The sequence below is a fragment of the Acipenser ruthenus genome, chromosome 1 (assembly GCF_902713425.1).
Source record: "Acipenser ruthenus chromosome 1, fAciRut3.2 maternal haplotype, whole genome shotgun sequence".
NCBI lineage: Eukaryota > Metazoa > Chordata > Actinopteri > Acipenseriformes > Acipenseridae > Acipenser > Acipenser ruthenus.
In genome coordinates, this window is record NC_081189.1 from 23,671,540 (window position 1) to 23,691,635 (window position 20,096).

The 20,096-nt window shown below is 37.5% G+C and overlaps 1 protein-coding gene across 2 annotated transcripts in view; it reads right to left on the reverse strand.

The window, feature by feature from the left end:
• Positions 1 to 20,096, reverse strand: part of LOC117408902 (solute carrier family 12 member 2-like) — a 75,514-nt gene that overhangs the window by 8,860 nt on the left and 46,558 nt on the right. For both annotated transcript variants that reach the window (XM_034924614.2, XM_034924610.2), the window contains exons 11-20: positions 19,862 to 19,969; positions 19,174 to 19,297; positions 18,175 to 18,276; positions 16,864 to 17,019; positions 12,140 to 12,239; positions 10,107 to 10,218; positions 9,348 to 9,488; positions 8,201 to 8,307; positions 7,685 to 7,764; positions 6,393 to 6,536 (exon numbers count right to left, since the gene is read on the reverse strand). In XM_034924614.2, the coding sequence (XP_034780505.2) occupies positions 6,393 to 6,536; positions 7,685 to 7,764; positions 8,201 to 8,307; positions 9,348 to 9,488; positions 10,107 to 10,218; positions 12,140 to 12,239; positions 16,864 to 17,019; positions 18,175 to 18,276; positions 19,174 to 19,297; positions 19,862 to 19,969 (1,174 nt within the window). The remainder of the gene's footprint in view (positions 1 to 6,392; positions 6,537 to 7,684; positions 7,765 to 8,200; positions 8,308 to 9,347; positions 9,489 to 10,106; positions 10,219 to 12,139; positions 12,240 to 16,863; positions 17,020 to 18,174; positions 18,277 to 19,173; positions 19,298 to 19,861; positions 19,970 to 20,096) is intronic.

Sequence of the window (20,096 nt, forward strand, 5' to 3'; positions counted from 1 at the left end):
TACAGGTTATTCTCTACGGTATACTAAAATGCCTAATGTTTGTCCCTTTTTTTTTTTGGAAAACTAATGTTTGAAGATGTACATACAAACTTGTAATGTACATTACAAGTTTTGACTAAATGTTGTAAGCAATTGCAATAGAAAAAAAAAAATGGTTAGTTTTCTGTAGTCAACGTGTAATCTTAATCTGAATGACATGTTGGGTCATGAGAAATTTCTGTCCAACAGATACTTCCCCCACAAAGTCACAACATTCCCGTGGTCACAGAAAATAAATTCCCAATCTCTAAGGAAGTAATCAGATTAAAATATGCTGGACATAAACCTTGTAAAGTGTTTAACTGACTAACTGAAGAGTATTGCATGTAAAAGCCCTTATGTGAGAGGCTCTAATAGTGTGGGAATGTGTCCCTTGTACTTATTTCAGTCATATTTACAACAGAGACTGACTCAAGGCTGCAAATGTTTAACACGAGACAGCTGTAGTACAATACACCAAAAGACCAGGCGATGAGAGATATGAAGGTTTAACGTCATACAGGAAATAAGGCTTTTTTTCCTTCATTATTTTGTTTCTCATCCCTTGCGAATAACTTGTGTATATTGTGTATTTGAACCTCCACTCTGGAACATACCCATTCCACACAGACCTGACTGACTACTGGTACAGTCTTGTATATTGCTGCTGCACTTTGTAACGTAGGAGGGCTGTGTTAATTTAGTTTGACAGTTTATTAACGTTAAGTTAACCCTAAGTAACACCTATTATTTTTACCTCTGCCATTGTGATAACCCGAAAATCACCCGCCAGCTAATTTCACAGTACATAGCAATTTTGACCGTGTTGTTTTGCTTTAGTTTTATTAACGTTAGTTTGTCTGCTACTTTATTATTATAGTTTATTAACATATACTTGCCTATTGGTTTTGCTTTTACTTATTCAGTTCATTTCATATGTTGATGCACGTGCGTCATGACAAGTAATACATATGTATTAGTAATTCATGTTGTGTCTGGAGGCTAAATCTGTCTTAGAGAACACTTCAGCTATAAGAACACTTTACTTGCTCCCTGAGGGGTGTCCTCTTAGCCGGAGAGTAGTGCATTAGATGAGAGGATTATTAGGCTGGCCGGGTGCAGCACTTGGCTTGGTTATTCTCTTTGGGTTCGGGTGCAGCACTTGGCTTGGTTATTCTCTTTGGGTTCGGGTGCAGCACTTGGCTTGGTTATCCTCTTTGGGTTCGGGTGCAGCACTTGGCTTGGTTATCCTCTTTGGGTTCGGGTGCAGCACTTGGCTTGGTTATCCTCTTTGGGTTCGGGTGCAGCACTTGGCTTGGTTATCCTCTTTGTGGTCGGGTGCAGCACTTGGCTTGGTTATCCTCTTTGGGTTCGGGTGCAGCACTTGGCTTGGTTATCCTCTTTGTGTTCGGGTGCAGCACTTGGCTTGGTTATCCTCTTTGGGTTCGGGTGCAGCACTTGGCTTGGTTATCCTCTTTGGGTTCGGGTGCAGCACTTGGCTTGGTTATCCTCTTTGGGTTCGGGTGCAGCACTTGGCTTGGTTATCCTCTTTGTGGTCGGGTGCAGCACTTGGCTTGGTTATCCTCTTTGTGGTCGGGTGCAGCACTTGGCTTGGTTATCCTCTTTGGGTTCGGGTGCAGCACTTGGCTTGGTTATCCTCTTTGGGTTCGGGTGCAGCACTTGGCTTGGTTATCCTCTTTGTGTTCGGGTGCAGCACTTGGCTTGGTTATCCTCTTTGGGTTCGGGTGCAGCACTTGGCTTGGTTATCCTCTTTGGGTTCGGGTGCAGCACTTGGCTTGGTTATCCTCTTTGTGGTCGGGTGCAGCACTTGGCTTGGTTATCCTCTTTGTGGTCGGGTGCAGCACTTGGCTTGGTTATCCTCTTTGGGTTCGGGTGCAGCACTTGGCTTGGTTATCCTCTTTGTGGTCGGGTGCAGCACTTGGCTTGGTTATCCTCTTTGGGTTCGGGTGCAGTACTTGGCTTGGTTATTCTCTTTGTGTTCGGGTGCAGCACTTGGCTTGGTTCTCCTCTTTGGGTTCGGGTGCAGCACTTGGCTTGGTTATCCTCTTTGTGGTCAGGTGCAGCACTTGGCTTGGTTATCCTCTTTGGGTTCGGGTGCAGCACTTGGCTTGGTTATCCTCTTTGTGTTCGGTCACCTATGGTGCTTACCACCTAAGGCTCAGATACCTGACTTATCTAAATGGACAACATGTAGAAATGGCTCCTAAATGCACAAACCTGCCACCATGGTACAAAAACAACTACTGCATAACTACCTGGGGAAACCTTCCTTTGGATAATTCCCTCCTCTCTTCTAGCTTTATATGCTAAACATATAGTACCAGTAATGAACTAATAAACTGATCTAAGAACACGCTGGTGATTCCAGTTCGACTTGGTACTTAACTATGTTACCTGCGACTATCAGTTTCCTTAAGGGAACCGTGGTTACAAAAGTAACCTTTCGTTCCTGGTCAGATATGGAACTGATAGCATTTATCAGTGGATACCGTATACGAAAGAAAGAGCAAGCCCATAGATAACTTGAGAGGAATTACCTTCACAACTGGGATCCAGTGCCAGCCACCAAAACAGCCAGTTCAAAGCCAGGTTTGAGAGTGTCTGCCACATTAAGTCTATAAAATCTTGTAAAAGTATGATGTGAAGACCAGACAGCTGCCTTCTAGATCTCACTCCCCGGAGCACCTTGAAATAGGGCACAAGCAGAGGAGGCACTCCTGGTGGAATGACCAGTGACCCTTGAGGGCTGCGATTTACCAGAAGCACTCTTTAATAGTATCCTCAATCCATTTTGAGAGCCTTAGGCAAGGCTCATCTTTCCTAAAAGCCTTTGTACTCTTCAAGTAAAAGGACTGAGCTCTCACTGGACAGAGATTATGCAGTATAGTGCCTCAATCTGACTGATGAGGGTTTTTTTAAAAGCCTCAAAAGAAAACATGTGCTTAGGAATACAGCTTCTCAAAGGCCCTGCACCAAGACTCCCCTATAAAGAGCCATTGCGGGCGATGTCGACGATTCCTGTAAATCCCCTACTCTACTGGTTGATGTCAAGGCTAGAAGAAGAGCAGACCACTGAAAGATACTAAAGCAAGATTATACCCATAGCCTCAAAAGGAGGCTTAGTAAGGCTATCTAACACCAGCAGGGAAGAGGGTCCTTCCTCAGGGTACACAACCTCATTGCACTCTGTAGAAACCTGATGGAAAGCAGATGCACTCCCACATCAAACCCATCTACCTTTACATGGAAGGCTTGAAGGGCAGCCAGGTAAACTTAAATAGTAACAGGGGCCTTACCCTGCTCAAAAAGATCCTGTAAAAACACCATGATTAGGGGCATAGGACAAAACCCATCAGTAATGGCTATCAGTTCCAAATCTGACAGAGAACGGAACATGTAAAATGTTTACTGGAGATTCTAAAATGGTCAAAGAGGAAAACAATGAAACAGTTTGAATACTGGTAATGTAATTGTTTCTTTATTTTGATCATACACTTCTTTGGGATTTCCTTAAATTAGATCGACTCTGCCATTTCACTGAATATACTCCTCACCAACGATGCAATCAGCTAACATCTGCTCCATGTCCCCTGGTTTTATATTTGCCAAGCTATGCAGGAATAATTTAGGATGTACTTCAATTTACACAAAAATAATTGAAAAATGTTCAGTGGAACCATGGTTTATTCTGCTTTGATTAAAAGTTACCTGCCTGTACTGTACAGTGGCTATTTTTAAGGTTATTCCTTCCAGAACAAAAATGGTCAATTCACATCCATTATCAATTATATAAAACAGACTCGCTAAGATTAAAAGCAAAACAAAGAGGGGCATAAATTAAATGCTTGCCGTTTTTAAGGCTTACTGTTTTAATTGGGTTTAAAAACTTTCTATTCTCTCTCACATGAAATAATAAATGGGGAAAATATACAGATATACAGTACTTACTATCCATGAAGTGTATGAAGTGTAAATTGTATGCAAACTGGAACACAATGTTCTATATTACAAGATTATTTTAAGAGTACATGTTGCTTATAATACTGACACCAAACAGAAATGCTGTGTTATACTGTTGCACTAAAAGATGCTATTTAAATTTACAACAAATGTAAATGGATGCTTGACATAGTTGAACCACTGCTAATCTTTAAATTGCATTGTAGATCAGATTTCTTTGTACGCTAGAAAGAAAATAACTGAACTCAGCAGACCCTAAAAAAGCTTTAAAATGTAAAGGTTATGACAGCACTTTATACCCATACTCTGTACTAAACCCAGAAGAAAGTGCTGTTGGTTACCAGGGTTTTTAAAAGGGTCCAGTGATTCTAATTGAATGCTCACTATCCCTTGGGTAGCAATTATAATAAAATGAGTCTAAAATAGTGTAAAACCGGAGCCTCGTCAAGCCACGACAACCTCTACACTGTGGTGCAGGGAAATATACTGTACACATGACAAAACAGACTGTGTCAAGTTTAACTCCAGTGGCAACACATCGAAAATATAGGACTTCTATACAATTCTCTCAGGTTACACAAATGCCCCATGCACCTGACTATTGGATTTGATTTCAGCTCTGCTGACAGGAAGGAAACCTTATTTCAAATTCATAGACGCAGTTAAACTGAAAAACACTTGTGTCCTCACGTACTTGTGTCCTCACATTACATACATACCCCAATGGAAATGTATTATTTCTAGAAATTTCTCAAACAAATTATAGGAAAAATCTTTTGTAGAAAAAATGTTGCTTCTGGGATGAGGAAACAAAGTTACAAGAAATAGATGTCTACAATTATATATTTCAGCAATTTTTTTGCAAAACTCCAAAAATGCCAACTCAAAAGTATTCATACCCTGACAAGGAAAATGAAATTAATATCTAGTTGAGGCACCTTTAGTAATAATAACCTCTTTTAAACGATTATGATATTTGTCAGAGCTTTGTCATGATTCTTCAGTGATTTTTGACCATTCTTCAATGCAAAATTGTTCCAGTTCATTCAAATTCCGAGGAATTTTCTTGTGCACAGCCTTCTTCAACTTATATCAAAGATTCTCAATCGGATTTAGATTGGGACTTTGACTAGGCCATTCCAAAACCTTGATTTTATTCTTCTTTAAATATTATGAAGTAGATTTTGATGTGTGTTTTGGATCATTGTTGTGCTGGAACGTTCAATTGCGCTTTAAACCAAGTTTTGTAGTGGAGGGTTTCAGATGATTGGCCAATATATCTTTTGGTATGCTATAGAATCCTTTTACCATGTATTGGAACTAAATTTCCTGTGCCGTTGTAGAAAAAACAGCCCCATAGAAGGATATTTACACCTCCATGCTTGACAGTTGGTCTAGTGTTCTTTTCTTTGTACGCCTCACCAGACTCTCTCCAAATGTAACTATTAGCATGACCAAATAGCTCAGTTTTTGTTTCATCACTCCACAAAACCTTTGATGGTATTCAAATGGCATTCAAATGGCATTTTGCAAAGTTTAAGTGATTGTCCTTGTGACGGTTTTCCCAAGAGTGGCTTTTTCCTTGGCCTGCAACCATTGAGACCTTCACCATGCAATACTCGATCTATGGTTAAAATGGGAAAACCAGTCCCACTTGCAGCCAATTCACTTTGAATATCTTTGGCAGTCAATCTCGGATTGTTATTAATCTTCCTCACAATTCTTCTACTTGTTCTTGGTGAAAGAACCACCTTTCTTCCAGACAGAGGGAGCGTTGTGACAGTACCATGAGTCTTCTTGATAATAGAAACAACAGTTGAAATTGGGATACTCAAATGCTTGGAAATCTTCTTGTATCCTTCTCCAGCTTTATGACAATAAACAATTTTAAGTGAGATAGCTTCAGGTAGCTCTTTACCTTTTCCCCCATATTGACTTATTGGTAATGACAGCAATCATCCTATGCCTAAACTCTCTAAGAATGTTCACCCACAATCCAGCATTTTCTAGAATTAGGCTCTGCATTATGATATTGAAATTTGTAGCACCTTGTAGACAATACTATCATAGCATCAAATGGTATGAATCCTTTTGAATTGGCATTTTTGCAAAAAAAATGCTGAAATAAATAATTGTAGACATCTATTCCTTGAAACTATTTCCTTATCCACAAAAGCAAAACTTTTACTACAAAAGATTTTTCCAAAAATTACTTGTGTTCAAGAAATTTCTAGAAATTATTAAATTTCCATTGGGTATATAAACTTTTGACTACAACTATACATGAAAAAAAAAAAAAAGCTTTGGAAGAGTTTACGGATTTTTCATTAAACTAATTCTGTTTTGTGTCGACAGGCCTGATGCTCAGAGGCTTGTATCAAGAGGAGCTTTACCTTTCTGAATAGCAGGGCTGTTGTGCTCGCTGGTTGCTTTGGAAGATGGTTTAGACGAGTCAGCATCAGACTCTTTGCCTTGATCAACCTGCACCACTACTTCCTTTGGAGTAGCCGTTTTCTCCTGAGAGGCCAGAAGTTCTTCTGCAAAAACACAGGGCACAAGACAGATCAACCACTTGATTCGGTGAAGTTTCAATTACAACTGAGAACTTTTACAGGTTTTAGCACATGGTTGAGAAAGATGGAGCCAAAAGGAGAAGCCATTTCTGTTATGTATTTGTTCATTACTTTAATTGCAGTTTATAGGATAGTTTTACAACTACTGTTTGTTTTAATGGCTTCCTAGTGAGCCAGAACAGTAACTTCATCATTAAAGATGTTGAACTCAAGCCTATTATGCTTACCTGATGTTTTATGTACTGTAGAAACAACTTTGTGCTCTAGTGGCAGCCTTCATAAAAGCACTGGAGGAATGTAGTCACACTATATGTGGTTTCCCCCCATAAGAGCTTCTTTTTAAACCAAGTTGTTTTTTTGTTTATACTATGTATCACGTCAACATTATACCGAGAAATAAAAACTTTCCCACAGACAAGCCAGGAGGAGATATCAGCTAAGGGCACTAGTTTATCATCTGCACAGACCGAAATCAGCAGAGGATAACAATAGTGTCAAACAAATATGAATCATATACATAATCCAAAATATAGATTTTATTTTATTGATCGTTAAAGTGACAGATCTTGTACACATAAACCAAGCTTTATTCCCTTTACAGGCGCTGAATGTCTTGTGATTCACCCAGCTGAGGCCAGGCGAAGGGAAATGAATCCAGCTCTGGGACTGCAGAGCAGCTGAGAAAACCGAGTGTGGCGGAACAACTTCCCCCATAATTCAAATTAGCCGGAAAGCATTACACTTTGATCCACAAGGACCACAGCAATATTTCACACACAAACAAACAAACAGAGAAAACTTCAACTAATGTAAACGTGTTATCAGACTCAATAGTGGGTTAGCAATGGGTGTAGTGATACCTGCAGTATGACTCCTGTCCTTTATAACAAACCAGGGAACAAGACTGCAACAGTTTAGTTTATATATAGTAGCATGACATTTATTTTGCTAATCAAGTTGCAATAAATGTTGAATAAACCAGTATGGTAATACAGCAGATACCCCAGTTCTAAATCCATGGTGAAGCAGAATCTCCACTTGAACTGTTTGGCCTCAGCTGATACCCTGATTAATTACTATAATGACTCATTCAACAGAAAAAAGAGACTTACCTTGTCCTTGAATATGGGAAATATCAAGTCCTTCTTTCAGTCTAATGACCACCACTCCATACTGAAAGTCAAATGCATCACTGAAACACAAATAAATGAGGATGATTATCTCAGGAACTGCTTTGACATGGACCTTTGGGAAGATCAAAAGCATCATAAACACAAAGCTCCATTAGATACGAATGCTACATGTGCAGGACTAAAGTGTCATGGGAACTACAGTACAGTTTACCACAGTAATTCAGCCCAACATATGGTTACCAAACAAAAGAACATTACCTTTCAACCAGTAATTAAGCACACAGTAAATAATCAAAAAAGGAACAGATGCTGATGTTAGGCAGTCCGTTCTCCAAATGTCTGTTTCTATAGTAATCATGAAATGTAGAATTACGTACATTGCCTGCATTGATTGTATGCAAACATATCTTTGGATATGCTCCTCAGCGAGCTGCCATAGTCTTTTTGCATCAGTCGACAAACTGTTGCAAGAGATTAGGGACCAGATCTACTTACTGCATCATATTAATGTATGTCTCCACATCCTTCATATCTCCATCTCTCCAGTTACTCTTGAAGCCAACAACCAGGGTGTTGGGTCTCAGTCGCCCCAGACCGGCAGCCTGCAGGAAAGGGGAGAATTGCTCGAGTCAGGATCGGACTGTCTGGAAGAATGACTTGGTCAACTGAGGTGAAAATAGGTTTAAAAAATGAATAAAATTAAAAAAAATGTCTCTTACCAAAATATTAGATCACTATTTTTAAAAAATAAATAAATAAATAAATAAATAAATAAATAAATAAAAAGGGAGAGTAACTTCTGTCCCAGAAGTAATGCATTGACAAATGTGAGAATTGTTGTAATAAAATAGATTACATTTGTTACCTTTGTAATTCTCATGTACTTAAGTCTACATTTATGGGGGGAATCTTATGTAACGTTATCTACCCGTGTCAGTCTCTTCTAGCAGTGTTATAATTGAATTGTGCTACAATCAAAATGGCTGCACATCGAGTTTAGATGCAGACCCTGGGGTCAGAACATACTGCACGCACACTAGCTGAACAGTGAACTAAAATCCCTGGAGAAGGTGCCTCAAGAGTCGCATCACATAAGGACATTACACTGTGTGACGTCTTTTCCTGAAATAGCTTTATTGGAAATGCAGGAACCTTTTGCCAAGATTTGCATCTATGTTAAATTAATAAATACTAAAACAAATATACAGTAATACAAATCTGCAGCTAAAAGTTAATCATAAGTGCTTTTATAATTTAGTGATGTTAGATGTCCTACATTATGGCTTTTTTGATGCAGCTTTCTGCTTGCAAACAAATGAAAAAATGTACGTACAAAAAAAAAAAAAACAAGTAAAAATTGGGTTGTGTAAATTATATACAAACTCTACCAGTATTTACTTCCTGGTCTGGTGGCAATCTGCAGTTTTAAGTAGTTGTTATCTCTCTTGACCTCTAAACAGGTTTGCAATGTCCAAAAAAAATGAAAAATTATCATATATGTTAATGTACACACTAATGCAAAATGGAAAAGCATATGTTAAGGGTTGTGAGTAGTGTTGTTTGATATTATTATTCCTAAATGGATGTCAGTGGCATTTCAGGGTTCCAATTATCATTGGAATAATAATGGCACACAGGGCACCTGTAGCAAGAACTGGCATCCCTCCCGGAGGTCCTCTGCGTACACTGGAGTATAGAATGCTTTGGTTTTGTTCCTTAGTAACCAGCGTTGATATCGAGCCTGATCGTTTGCCAGTTCCTTAAAAGCTTGCCTGCGAGGGCCCTGGAAACAGAAGGCAGATTATTAGTCGCCTCTGTACAATTAAACATACTGAATATTAATAAAAAAAAAAGGTCCATAAACTAGGTTAATGATAAAAAACTAAAATAAAATACAGGCTACAATAAGAGCATTGATTCTCTTGCACAAGGACTTGATCGTTTCTTAAAACAACATGTAGTTTTACGTAAAATCCTCGTCACCTTTGTGAAATGTGGTTTGAATTACTGTAGTGTACTTTAGCTGCTGTTGGCAGAACAAACTCTTTAAAACTCTCAAATACATCATAGTAGTTTGGCAATTGTCTTTATGAATCTCAAATTACAAATTTTCCAGACTTACCTTGAGCTGTTTTTTTTAAGCTGTGAGCAGAATTGGTTCCCCAGTGGTTATCAAGAAATAGTATCCAAATTAAAAACGTAAGCAAAGTTGAAATGTTTTCTGCTGAATACAATACGTTCCCTTTTCGATGCATGCGGAGAACCAGCTTGTGTGAAGATTCCTCAAGGGGAAAGGTTGGATTGAATGTGCTGTGCTGCTGTAAGTTCCATTAAAGAACATACAGCAATAGCCTAAAATTAACTAGAGGCACTGTCCTGGAGATGTAGTGTAGAAACTTACCATGCGAACATGTCCGCAGACCATGAGGCCAACGTTTTTCGTAAAGGCATCGACCAGATTGAGCAGCGCTGGACGGGAATTTGGAGGACCAATCATTACCAGGCACTGTGGTCTACAGAGAACAGAAACACCATAACACAAACATAAACTGAGCTGGCAATATTAAAAACAAAGAATGTAACTCCCAGAGTCATGCAAGAAGCCTATTGAGTGTCTGCTGTTACAAATTCAGAGGGGGTGGAGACCACTGAACAGCCCTACAAGTCTTCAGGAGAGGTCCCACATTCTTTGACCAACTATTAGATCTAGACAATATTTTAGCAGTATAATTAATGTCTTTCTGCAGACATCTTGGTTTGTCATGTGACTAACCTCCAGAAATATTTACTATTGTCTCACTCAAATCCAATCAAAGACCTGCTGGATAAACTTGGAAGGCCCAAATGATGTAGACAGCTTTAATCCCTGAAGTTAGGCGTCAATCATGGAATATATGCTGATTAAACAACTCCTGGGTTCTGAACTATTGCAGTTATTACAAAAAAAAATCAAAGCAAAAATGTATGAATGCTCAGGATTACTGCCCAGTGAAGCACATAAGTAGCAGATTTAATTATAAAGACATAAGTAAACTGCTAATCTTTATACAAACGTATTGCCATGGGAACATTTGGAGGAGTGTAGGAAGGGGGTCACACAGGCTGACTGACAGAATTTTTTTTCCTCTTCTCTATATAAAAAAAATTGTACCCTGCTGATAAATTTTAAAAGTAAAAATCTAAAAGTCACAGGCAAATCTAAAGCAAAAAGGTGGATGCTGCCAGACTGCATGAGATATATACAAACACAGACAGACAGAATACCACAGCAGCATGGTTTCAAAAGTCAGTTTATACACTGTCTACTTCTATCAGTTTATTCAGGGGTTTTACAAATTAAAAACATACACATTTAGAAAACAAACAAACTTTGACCGTATAAACTTTTGTAATACCAATAATGCTCACTCCATGCTTCAGCTCTAAGTTTTCTAATTTTAAACCAAACGTCACTGTATCGCAGTTGTAAAACACTGTAGATCTCCTATTGGCAGAGAGACATTTTAAATTGAAATCAATGCTAAACAAATCAGGGCCAAGCAATTCACTCAGACTGACAACTATCCAATTAAAATGGCCTACTACACTGCTGAAAGGTCTGCCATTGTTGCTGCAGAAGCTACAGTGACCCACAGGAATAAATAAATAGACCTGGATGTGAAAATATTCTTTCACTGAACTGTAAGGGACAGTCCTCAAAACCCCAGATTAAAAATCAGATGTTGGTTTGTTCTCTCTAGGTCTACACCCACACTGACAACAATATGTGAGTGAAGATCATACATACAAGCTAATCTATGATGCAGTGGTTTCCAGTTTATAAGCCACACAATATAAACTTTGGGTATCATAAAACTGTCATTATTCGGTCAGCTGTTCCACTCTGTATTACCAAGACAGCAGTATTCACATTTTGGGACTTTCCTGGTGCCAGACTGCCTACCTCCACCAAAAATGTCCAGCACTAAAACTGTATTTTGCCAGTATAACACAAAAGCTAATCTTCAGTAAACTTACTACTGTGGTCCAGTGGTTAAAGAAAAGGGCTTGTAACCAGGAGGTCCCCGGTTCAAATCCCACCTCAGCAACTGACTCATTGTGTGACCCTGAGCAAGTCACTTAACCTCCTTGTGCTCCGTCTTTCGGGTGAGACGTAGTTTTAAGTGACTCTGCAGCTGATGCATATTTCACACACCCTAGTCTCTGTAAGTCACCCTAGTCTCTGTATATATATATATTTTTTAAGTTAGTTATTCATCCAGGTAATCACTAACATTTTATTAAATAACTGCTTGGCTTATCAGGCTAATTATGTTTTGTGTTCAGTATTCGACACTGAAAAACTGTTAGCTGACGACATTTTTAGGACTTGCTGTGCAAGAAACTACTGGGGTATGGAAAGTTACCGTTGGATGGTTAATGCACCCGCATTACCTGAAATTTTTGATGTGATCCTCTACACCAGTAAGGCGAATGGAGTGCTGCAGTGCTTGGAGGTAGGTCAAAGCTTGAGTTGAAGAACCCCAGTTCACATCTGTAAAACAGAATCAATTTAAATTAGCTTTGCAGGCTGCAGTAAACACGTTGGTGGTAACAGATGTCCATATGGATGATATCAACACATCTGTTGACATTTTCACTTGCATAAACTTGTAAACAAGAGAAATTACACGGTCATCAAGATACACAACATCCGTCCACCATGTGATGACCAGTCAGAGATTCTATTAAGAGTCATTTTACATGAGGTTTGAAACTGATCTCGAAGGTTCTGCAACCATTTAATGAAATGCCGAGTTTTATTCTGCTGTAGTCTTTGCTATTTGAAAATGGAGTTCAATACTGACTACCATATAGCTTCCTTTAAAGTGTGACGCTATTATGCCATTTCAAATGGCATATTTTGAAGCCACCAAACACACAGCTTGATTTAACAATAAAATCAGAGTACAATTCCTCAAATGACTTCCAATGCCAGTATCAATGATCAGAAACTGTCATCGATTGACAGTGATTTTCATTAGACTTTCTATTTGAAGCTACTTTTCTATGACAGCATGAAGATTTACAAAAAACATTTTGCTATCAATTAAAAAGGGGGAGAGAGCAGGAAGGACCTACATCTGCTTTTCTTTTTCTTACACAGTATTTTAATTATTGCAGCTGGTGACAGATATTTTAACCCTGGAGGTGTAATAATCGAGATTTCAAATCTAAGATTTCAAAGTCAACAATCTCAAGTAAGAGTATGTCAGATGGCCATGTTATCCTGAGGGTCTGCAGTGCAGCCGTTCAGATCTGTGTTGTCCTCCGGCACTGTAGGTCTGGCGGCTTCACTGTGGATCCACAGTGCAAAAAATGACGGATTGGCAGGAACACGCTTCGGAGGACGCATGTTTCAGCCTCCGTTTCCCGAGTCGCCGGGGGGTTGCGTTGGTGAACCGGGATAAAAAATAATAATTGGGCATTTCAAATTGGGGAGAAAACCATTGACGATGACTAAATAAAAAAAAAAATAAATAAATAAAATAAATAAAAAAATAATAAGATAGCCATGTTACAACTACAGTATAAGTCTGAAAAAATGTTAAAAAGGCAATTGCCTCAGGTTTAGTATGCCACTGCCACTTTAATGCAGCCAACTTGGCATTCAACTGGGGCATTGTGTAAGAGGAATGGCATCTCAAATCTATAGGCTTGTAAACATGAAGGAATATGAATATATGAAATGGATGTCATCAGTATTAATGCGTCAGTGAAATAGTCTATGTTCATATATTACTATTTTTCTTTTAAGATACCCATGGTGGAACTTGAATACTATTAAGTAAAGAATATGAAGCCACTATCTCATGGCATTCAGAAATCCAAAAGTTACAATGAAGGTAGATTTTGATCTCAAATGGTTTAGATACTAGCAGTTGAAATAGCATCAATGGCGGTAACAAAAAGCACATACAGTAAGCTCATGGGGATACGTAATTGTTATAAAACTACCACTGATCTGTATATATGATATTTGATTATTTTCTTTAATCTAACATGCAAATGCGCAACTTGCATTGACAGCTCTGAAACAACTACTGTAGACAAATTAACATGTTCAGCTGTGTTTCTGCATTGTGTTATTTTATTAGTTAGTTGTGTATTTTAAATGTTTAGAATTCTTCATTTGCTTGTATATGTCTGCTATGTATTTTCATCTGCTATTTCTCTCTATATCCTTATTTTTCTATTTTATTTTTTCTTCTTATAAGAAATTTTTATTTTAATTGGGCATTTTAAGTCCCTTTGGGTCAAACAATTTAACAGCAAATCCTGGATTTTTTTCTGTATAATTCTGTGTAAATAAATATAAAACTATAAAAGAAGGGGCAACACTATTCCAGAACTAGGACAATGTTTTTTATGCTGGGTTGTTTTTTTATTAATAATAATAATAATAATAATAATAATAATAATAATAGACTACTACTATACAAATTTCAGTTATATAGCTCTCTCATGCAAGCATTCCAGGGCGCTTTACAAAATAAATATAAAAAAAGCCTGTGTCTTATATATAATCCAGAGACAAATAAACAGACCCAAACAAATACGTTTTCAAACAGGATTTAAAAGATTTGTGCTAGCATTCCTGATATGAATCGGGAGCAAGTTTCAAAGACAATGCCCTGGCTCTGACAGAGTTTTAATTATCAAGTGATAATAGATATATTTTATTTGTTTTATTTATTTTTATTATATATATATATATATATATATATATATATATATATATATATATATATATATATATATATATATATATATATATATATATATATATATATATAAAATAACAAATAATATATATCTATTTCACTTGAAAATTATAGCTCTCAACACAGTTCTCTCACAGCTTGAAAAACCTTGCAGATTGACTGCATAATGTTTCAACAGTGCAAATTCAAATACAGGACATATTCTTAGAAGATTCCAGAATGTGACACCTTGAACATGATAAACATACCAACAGGGCCTTGCATGAGTCATCGAGCACAGAAAGCACTGTGCTACCCGCTATTCTGCTGTTAATGGTGTGTATGTATGTATGTATGTATGTATGTATGACGAGTGATGACTAATGGGATCAGGTACATTTGTACAGGGGGCAGGCGTTGTATTAAGGGAAAAATAAACCAAAATGCCAGAATCCTATTTAATTACATGGGGTTTATAATTCATGTATAGCACGTAGTGAGGCTGAGACAGTTTGCTGACAGTGTAGCCCATCACAGGGACTTCCTAATTTATTCAATGATTAAGCTGCTGCATGTGAAAACACTTGATCTAAACCTTTAGATTTAGGTTTTCAAAGAGGGAACTAACCAGTTAAACAAAGAGTCGATTTTCAAATGCATGTAAACCAAGCCAATGAGATTCAAATTGTGTTTTATAGATCACAATTGTCCTGTGGTTGTCTTCAATTTCCCTGTTATTGATTGTGTTTCTTGGAATCCTTTCATTAGATATGCGACACCCACATTATAAAAGTTTTGTACAATTTAATTTGTTTTCTAATAATAAAACATTTATTGAAATGCAAATGCTGATCAACAATAAAAAAAAAAATTTAAAAAAAGGTGAGGCAGTGGCTATCTCCCAGTGGCCACATCCGATAGAAAATTGTAATTTCTGAAATTTCTGGCTTTTTAAAATATCAATAAAATCAAATGTTTGTATCAAATCATTTTAGAAATTAAGAAATCAAATTAAATAAACTGACCCCTCAACCGTATAAAGGCAAATACCCTTTATACGGTTGAGGGGTCAGTTTATCTACAGAAAAGAGTGTACTTGATAGTTATTGGTGAACTATATCAAGGTAACTTTTCAAACAAGCCATTTAATTCATGATGTAGTTTAGTTGCAGAATATCACAGTAATAAATCAATGTTGCACAGTAATTGTCTATTAACAGGTAAACATGACTTGTTATAAAACATTAATAAAATGTCCCAGAGGCAACATCTTTCCAAGTTAATTTGTAATACAAATAAAATTAATAATATTCTTCATTTGGGATTACAGAAGTTGCTGAAATTCAATAGAAATCTAATTGCCGATACCATGTGAATTCAATTATCTATCTATCTATCTATTTTGCTGTTTGCATAATGTAAAAAAAAACCTCTACATTAATTTCTCTATCTCTGTGAGAGAAAAGTCCATTTAAATTTGCCATGATATTCTATGTAACTGGGAACCTGTGGCAGGGTGCCCCACCCCTGCGCATATTTTGTGTGTTAATGTTGGTGTATATGTATTGGTGCACCGGATATAAAATGGGACTATGTAGCACAAGTGATTTAAAATATATAGTTGTATTTAGGCACGGGGATTGCACAATCACTTCATGTGCAGATAAAATGTGTAACAGTATGTGAGCACGGGGAGTGCATAAAATAGTTCACGTGCTGGGATTCAAGTGAATGGTTAATTAGTAATTGAATCCCAACACAGCTGTATATATAGAGAGTTTTCACGCACACAGGGTTGGGTGTTCGTGAGTGGAGAACGAGAGTGAAAGAGGGGAGGTAAAATCTAAAATATATACTTGTTTATTTAGTGTTTGTCCACCATTTGTTTGTCGGTCTATTTGTTTTGGCCCTTGTGCCCTTTTCTTTTGTGTTTTGTTAAGTCTGTTTGTTTGTTTGTTTAACCGTCCGTGTATTCGTTAATAAATACGGAGCACAGCCATTGCGACTCCGCTTCACCCCATATTCACTGTGTGTTTCTATTCCGGGTCTGACATCACCACTACATCCTTGTGACAGAACCAAATCACGATTGAAATGTAATAGTGAAGAGACCCCTATCTAGATCTCTCATTTCTATACTCCACTTAATGAATCAGGTGAATGGGCCAGTCTAGGATTTTACAATTGATAAGGCTTTTGAATCGGGTCTTTCTAATGTGGTCCAAGTTGATTATTCACAGATCTCAATCTCCTTTGCCTTTGAGTCAAGGTCCTTGAAGAATCTTTTGCTTACTAATGTGGAGTGAAATTTGGCGAGCATGTAAAGACAGGCAGACAGCCAGTTGCTTCCATCCCCATATTATTATAGTGGTAACTAAGCCCACTGATCATAACTAGTAGTATTTGCTTTCTTACCTGGTTTCTTATAGGTGACATAGATGTACAAGGCCAGGACAATGACGTACGTAACCAAGGCTGCCCACCAGTTAATGACAAACATCACAGCACAGCACATGATAGCTCCAACGAGCGAGACCCACATGTTGTAGTATTTGAATCCAGGGCGCCAACCTATAGACAACACAAACATAATTTGAAGTCACAAACAGCAGTTGTTATAATGGAACATTACACACCAGTTTTAGTCATGAAGAAAAGTATAACCCCATAAAGAGTTCAATCAATAATCTTTGACAACCTAATGCAAAATGTACAACAAATCTCCATTTGACAGTAAATGGTGGACAGGGATACCATGATAGCAAGAATGGAAAAAAATGGTCAATACATGCACCCCCTCCAGTCATCTCTGTGTTATCAAACTCTGATAACAATTGTTGCTTAAATATTGGCAGCAATTAGTTTACATTCCATGCAACCCCATATTTATCACTTAAAAGAATAATACAGTACACAATAAATATCTGAAGCCATGAAGTAAATGTGCCCAGGTCCACAACGCATTGTCTGAAGTCAAGGTTAAGAAAGCAAAGATGATGAAAGAAGGAAGTCTTTTTGTCAAAATTAAATCCCCCCCCACCCACTCCTCTCCATTTGTTTTTGCTGTAAACAATTCCTGCAACAGAACTTCTTTAGTGGTCTTTCCATTTTAACAATAGAATAGGGAGAGGTCATTCAGACAGGAATAGCTCCATTTCCACATTCAGCAGAGATTTGTATTGTGCTATTTTTAAAGCCAAATTAAATCACATTAAACGTATAGGCTAATTCTGCGCTTACATATTCATAGCAAAGTGCATATTGCAATGAGATGGAGAATAGCACCTTATATGGATTTTTTAGGTAATTAAACCTATTAATTATCCACTGCAGACATCACCATCCTCCAATATGTCCATGTGATGCATTTTCTTATGATGTATTATTTGTTTCAAAGAACCAAAAAGAAAAAAAACATAACCAACTAAAATGCAATAGAAAAAGTGCCACATACCAACAAACACACACAAAATAAGTTGTGTCTGTGTATATAGCTGTGCATCAATATCAGCCATTTTTTGCCAATTAATACTTAACTGTGCCCAGATATTCACATGATATTTCCAGTAAAGCTTTGCCTGTGTACCGTGTTCATCTCAAAATGAGTAAATTCTGGACCTGAATATCCTAAAATTACCGTCATCAGCTCTACCAGAGCTCTCTGTTCTCTTAGAGACCCACCGGGAGACTAGCTGGTGTGGTGAACCCATAAAGACAGTTTCTTACCTGGGGACTTTGCCAGAGAAGCATGGAACACAGAGAAGTTGATCAAGGCATAGGAGGCCAGGAAAAAGTTGGAAATGATGGGAGCGATGGTGTTTAACTCGGCTAGAAAAACAAAACAAAACAGTTACAATTCTGAACTTCATGTGAGGACTGCTTGTATACTGTACCTCAGATTACTGTGCTGCCCAAACACGGTCCTAGAGAGCCCCTATCCAGTAAATTTTGTAGGTCACCCTAAATCGCTAGTTTCTAAAGACTGGGAACACATGGAAGTTATAAAACCTGCTGGATAGGGGCTCTCCAGGACCGGGTTTGGGCAGCACTGTCCTAAAGAATGCATTGTCTTCAGTACGTTTTTTTTTTTCACAACTGGATAAGCGGTTCACTAGGTATATACTCTAATAAGTGACTCATGTAGACCGAGGCCTCTAGTTATCAATATTTATATATCATCTGCATATACCGGGTATACTAGCAGTATTATGAAAAGTGACTCATGTAGACTGAGGCCTCTAGTTATCAATATTTATATATCATCTGCAGAAAGCGGGTATACTAGCAGTATTATTCTGAGCAAGAAGCAAGGCACACTCTGCCAATCTGAAATCTAAATTTAAAAAAAGTAATCATCTGCCTAGGCAATGAAGATACCACCATAAAACGTCCAATTGCTTCATCTAAAAATTATTGTTCTTCAAATCACAGCACTGGTCTTTTGTTTCGTTTTTTTGCACACTAGAAATAAAGCATCTGAAACAGGTTCCTAAAACATTCTGTGATGATGGTAGGGAATTATTCCAAGAATATGTTTTTTTTGTTGTTGTTGTTATTATTATTATTATTATTATTATTATTATTATTATTATTATTAAATAATTTTCTGGAAGGATGGTTAGGGTACGGAAAGGTTTTCTGACTGAAGTCGGTTCAAAAATCAGAAAAAAACAAAACAACCAGCAACTTTGCAATGCAAGGATACAGCGAGGAGTATGAACTAACCAATCAATATGAATCCCAGAGCAATCACAAAGGTGAGCATGTAGCCACGCAGCGGTTCATTGTTCTTGCCATATCCTTTTGCAAACACCTGAAGACTTGGGTAGATATTGTCCTTGCACAAAGCCTGGGTGGAAGAACAAAAAAGACTTTACGACATACTTCAGCAATACAAAATATGATTTTCAATATTTTCACTTTTGTATTCACATGGCATAAATGTTGTATACAAACATCTCCAGAACGTGTACGTCGAAGGCACAAGGTTGCAACTTGAAAGCAATGATATCTACATATTTACATTATGCTACAATTCTACTCAAATACTGTGCTCGCTGAACTACAACTAAATTAACTTCTGTAACAATGATAACTTTCTGGCAGGCTTTTTTTTTTCTTTTTTTAAATTAAACAATGCCCAAATATAGACATTATTCTCTTTTCTTTTTTGAAGATACCCATTGTTTTTACAGACGGTATGCTTGTTGGCTGTGTCTGAATGTCACATGACTGGAACTTTGTGCCAAGCAGGACTTACTTTTAAGCTCATTCACAATAACCGGTTTCAATTTAACCTTTAACAGACACATAGAGACAACATTATGTTTTTCATCAGTTGTCTGTTCCGGATATTCACAGGAAATAAAGCAAAGATTTTGGCACCCCTATTTACAAAGTGGACAGTTCGTACCTGAAAGACTTTGGGTGCGCTCACTAGAGAAGCCAAAGCTGAAGAAAGAGTGGCTGAAAAGATGCCTGCAGAAATGAGAGGTCCAAATCCTGACACCAAGCTCATTACCTAAAAAAGAACAGATACATTTCACCAAATCAGCACCAGACTAGCTGCTTCAAAATTGATCAGAAGGGAACTATGTCCTGGCATGACCACTTGACCCTGTGTTTTTAGAGACACCGTTTTCAAGAGC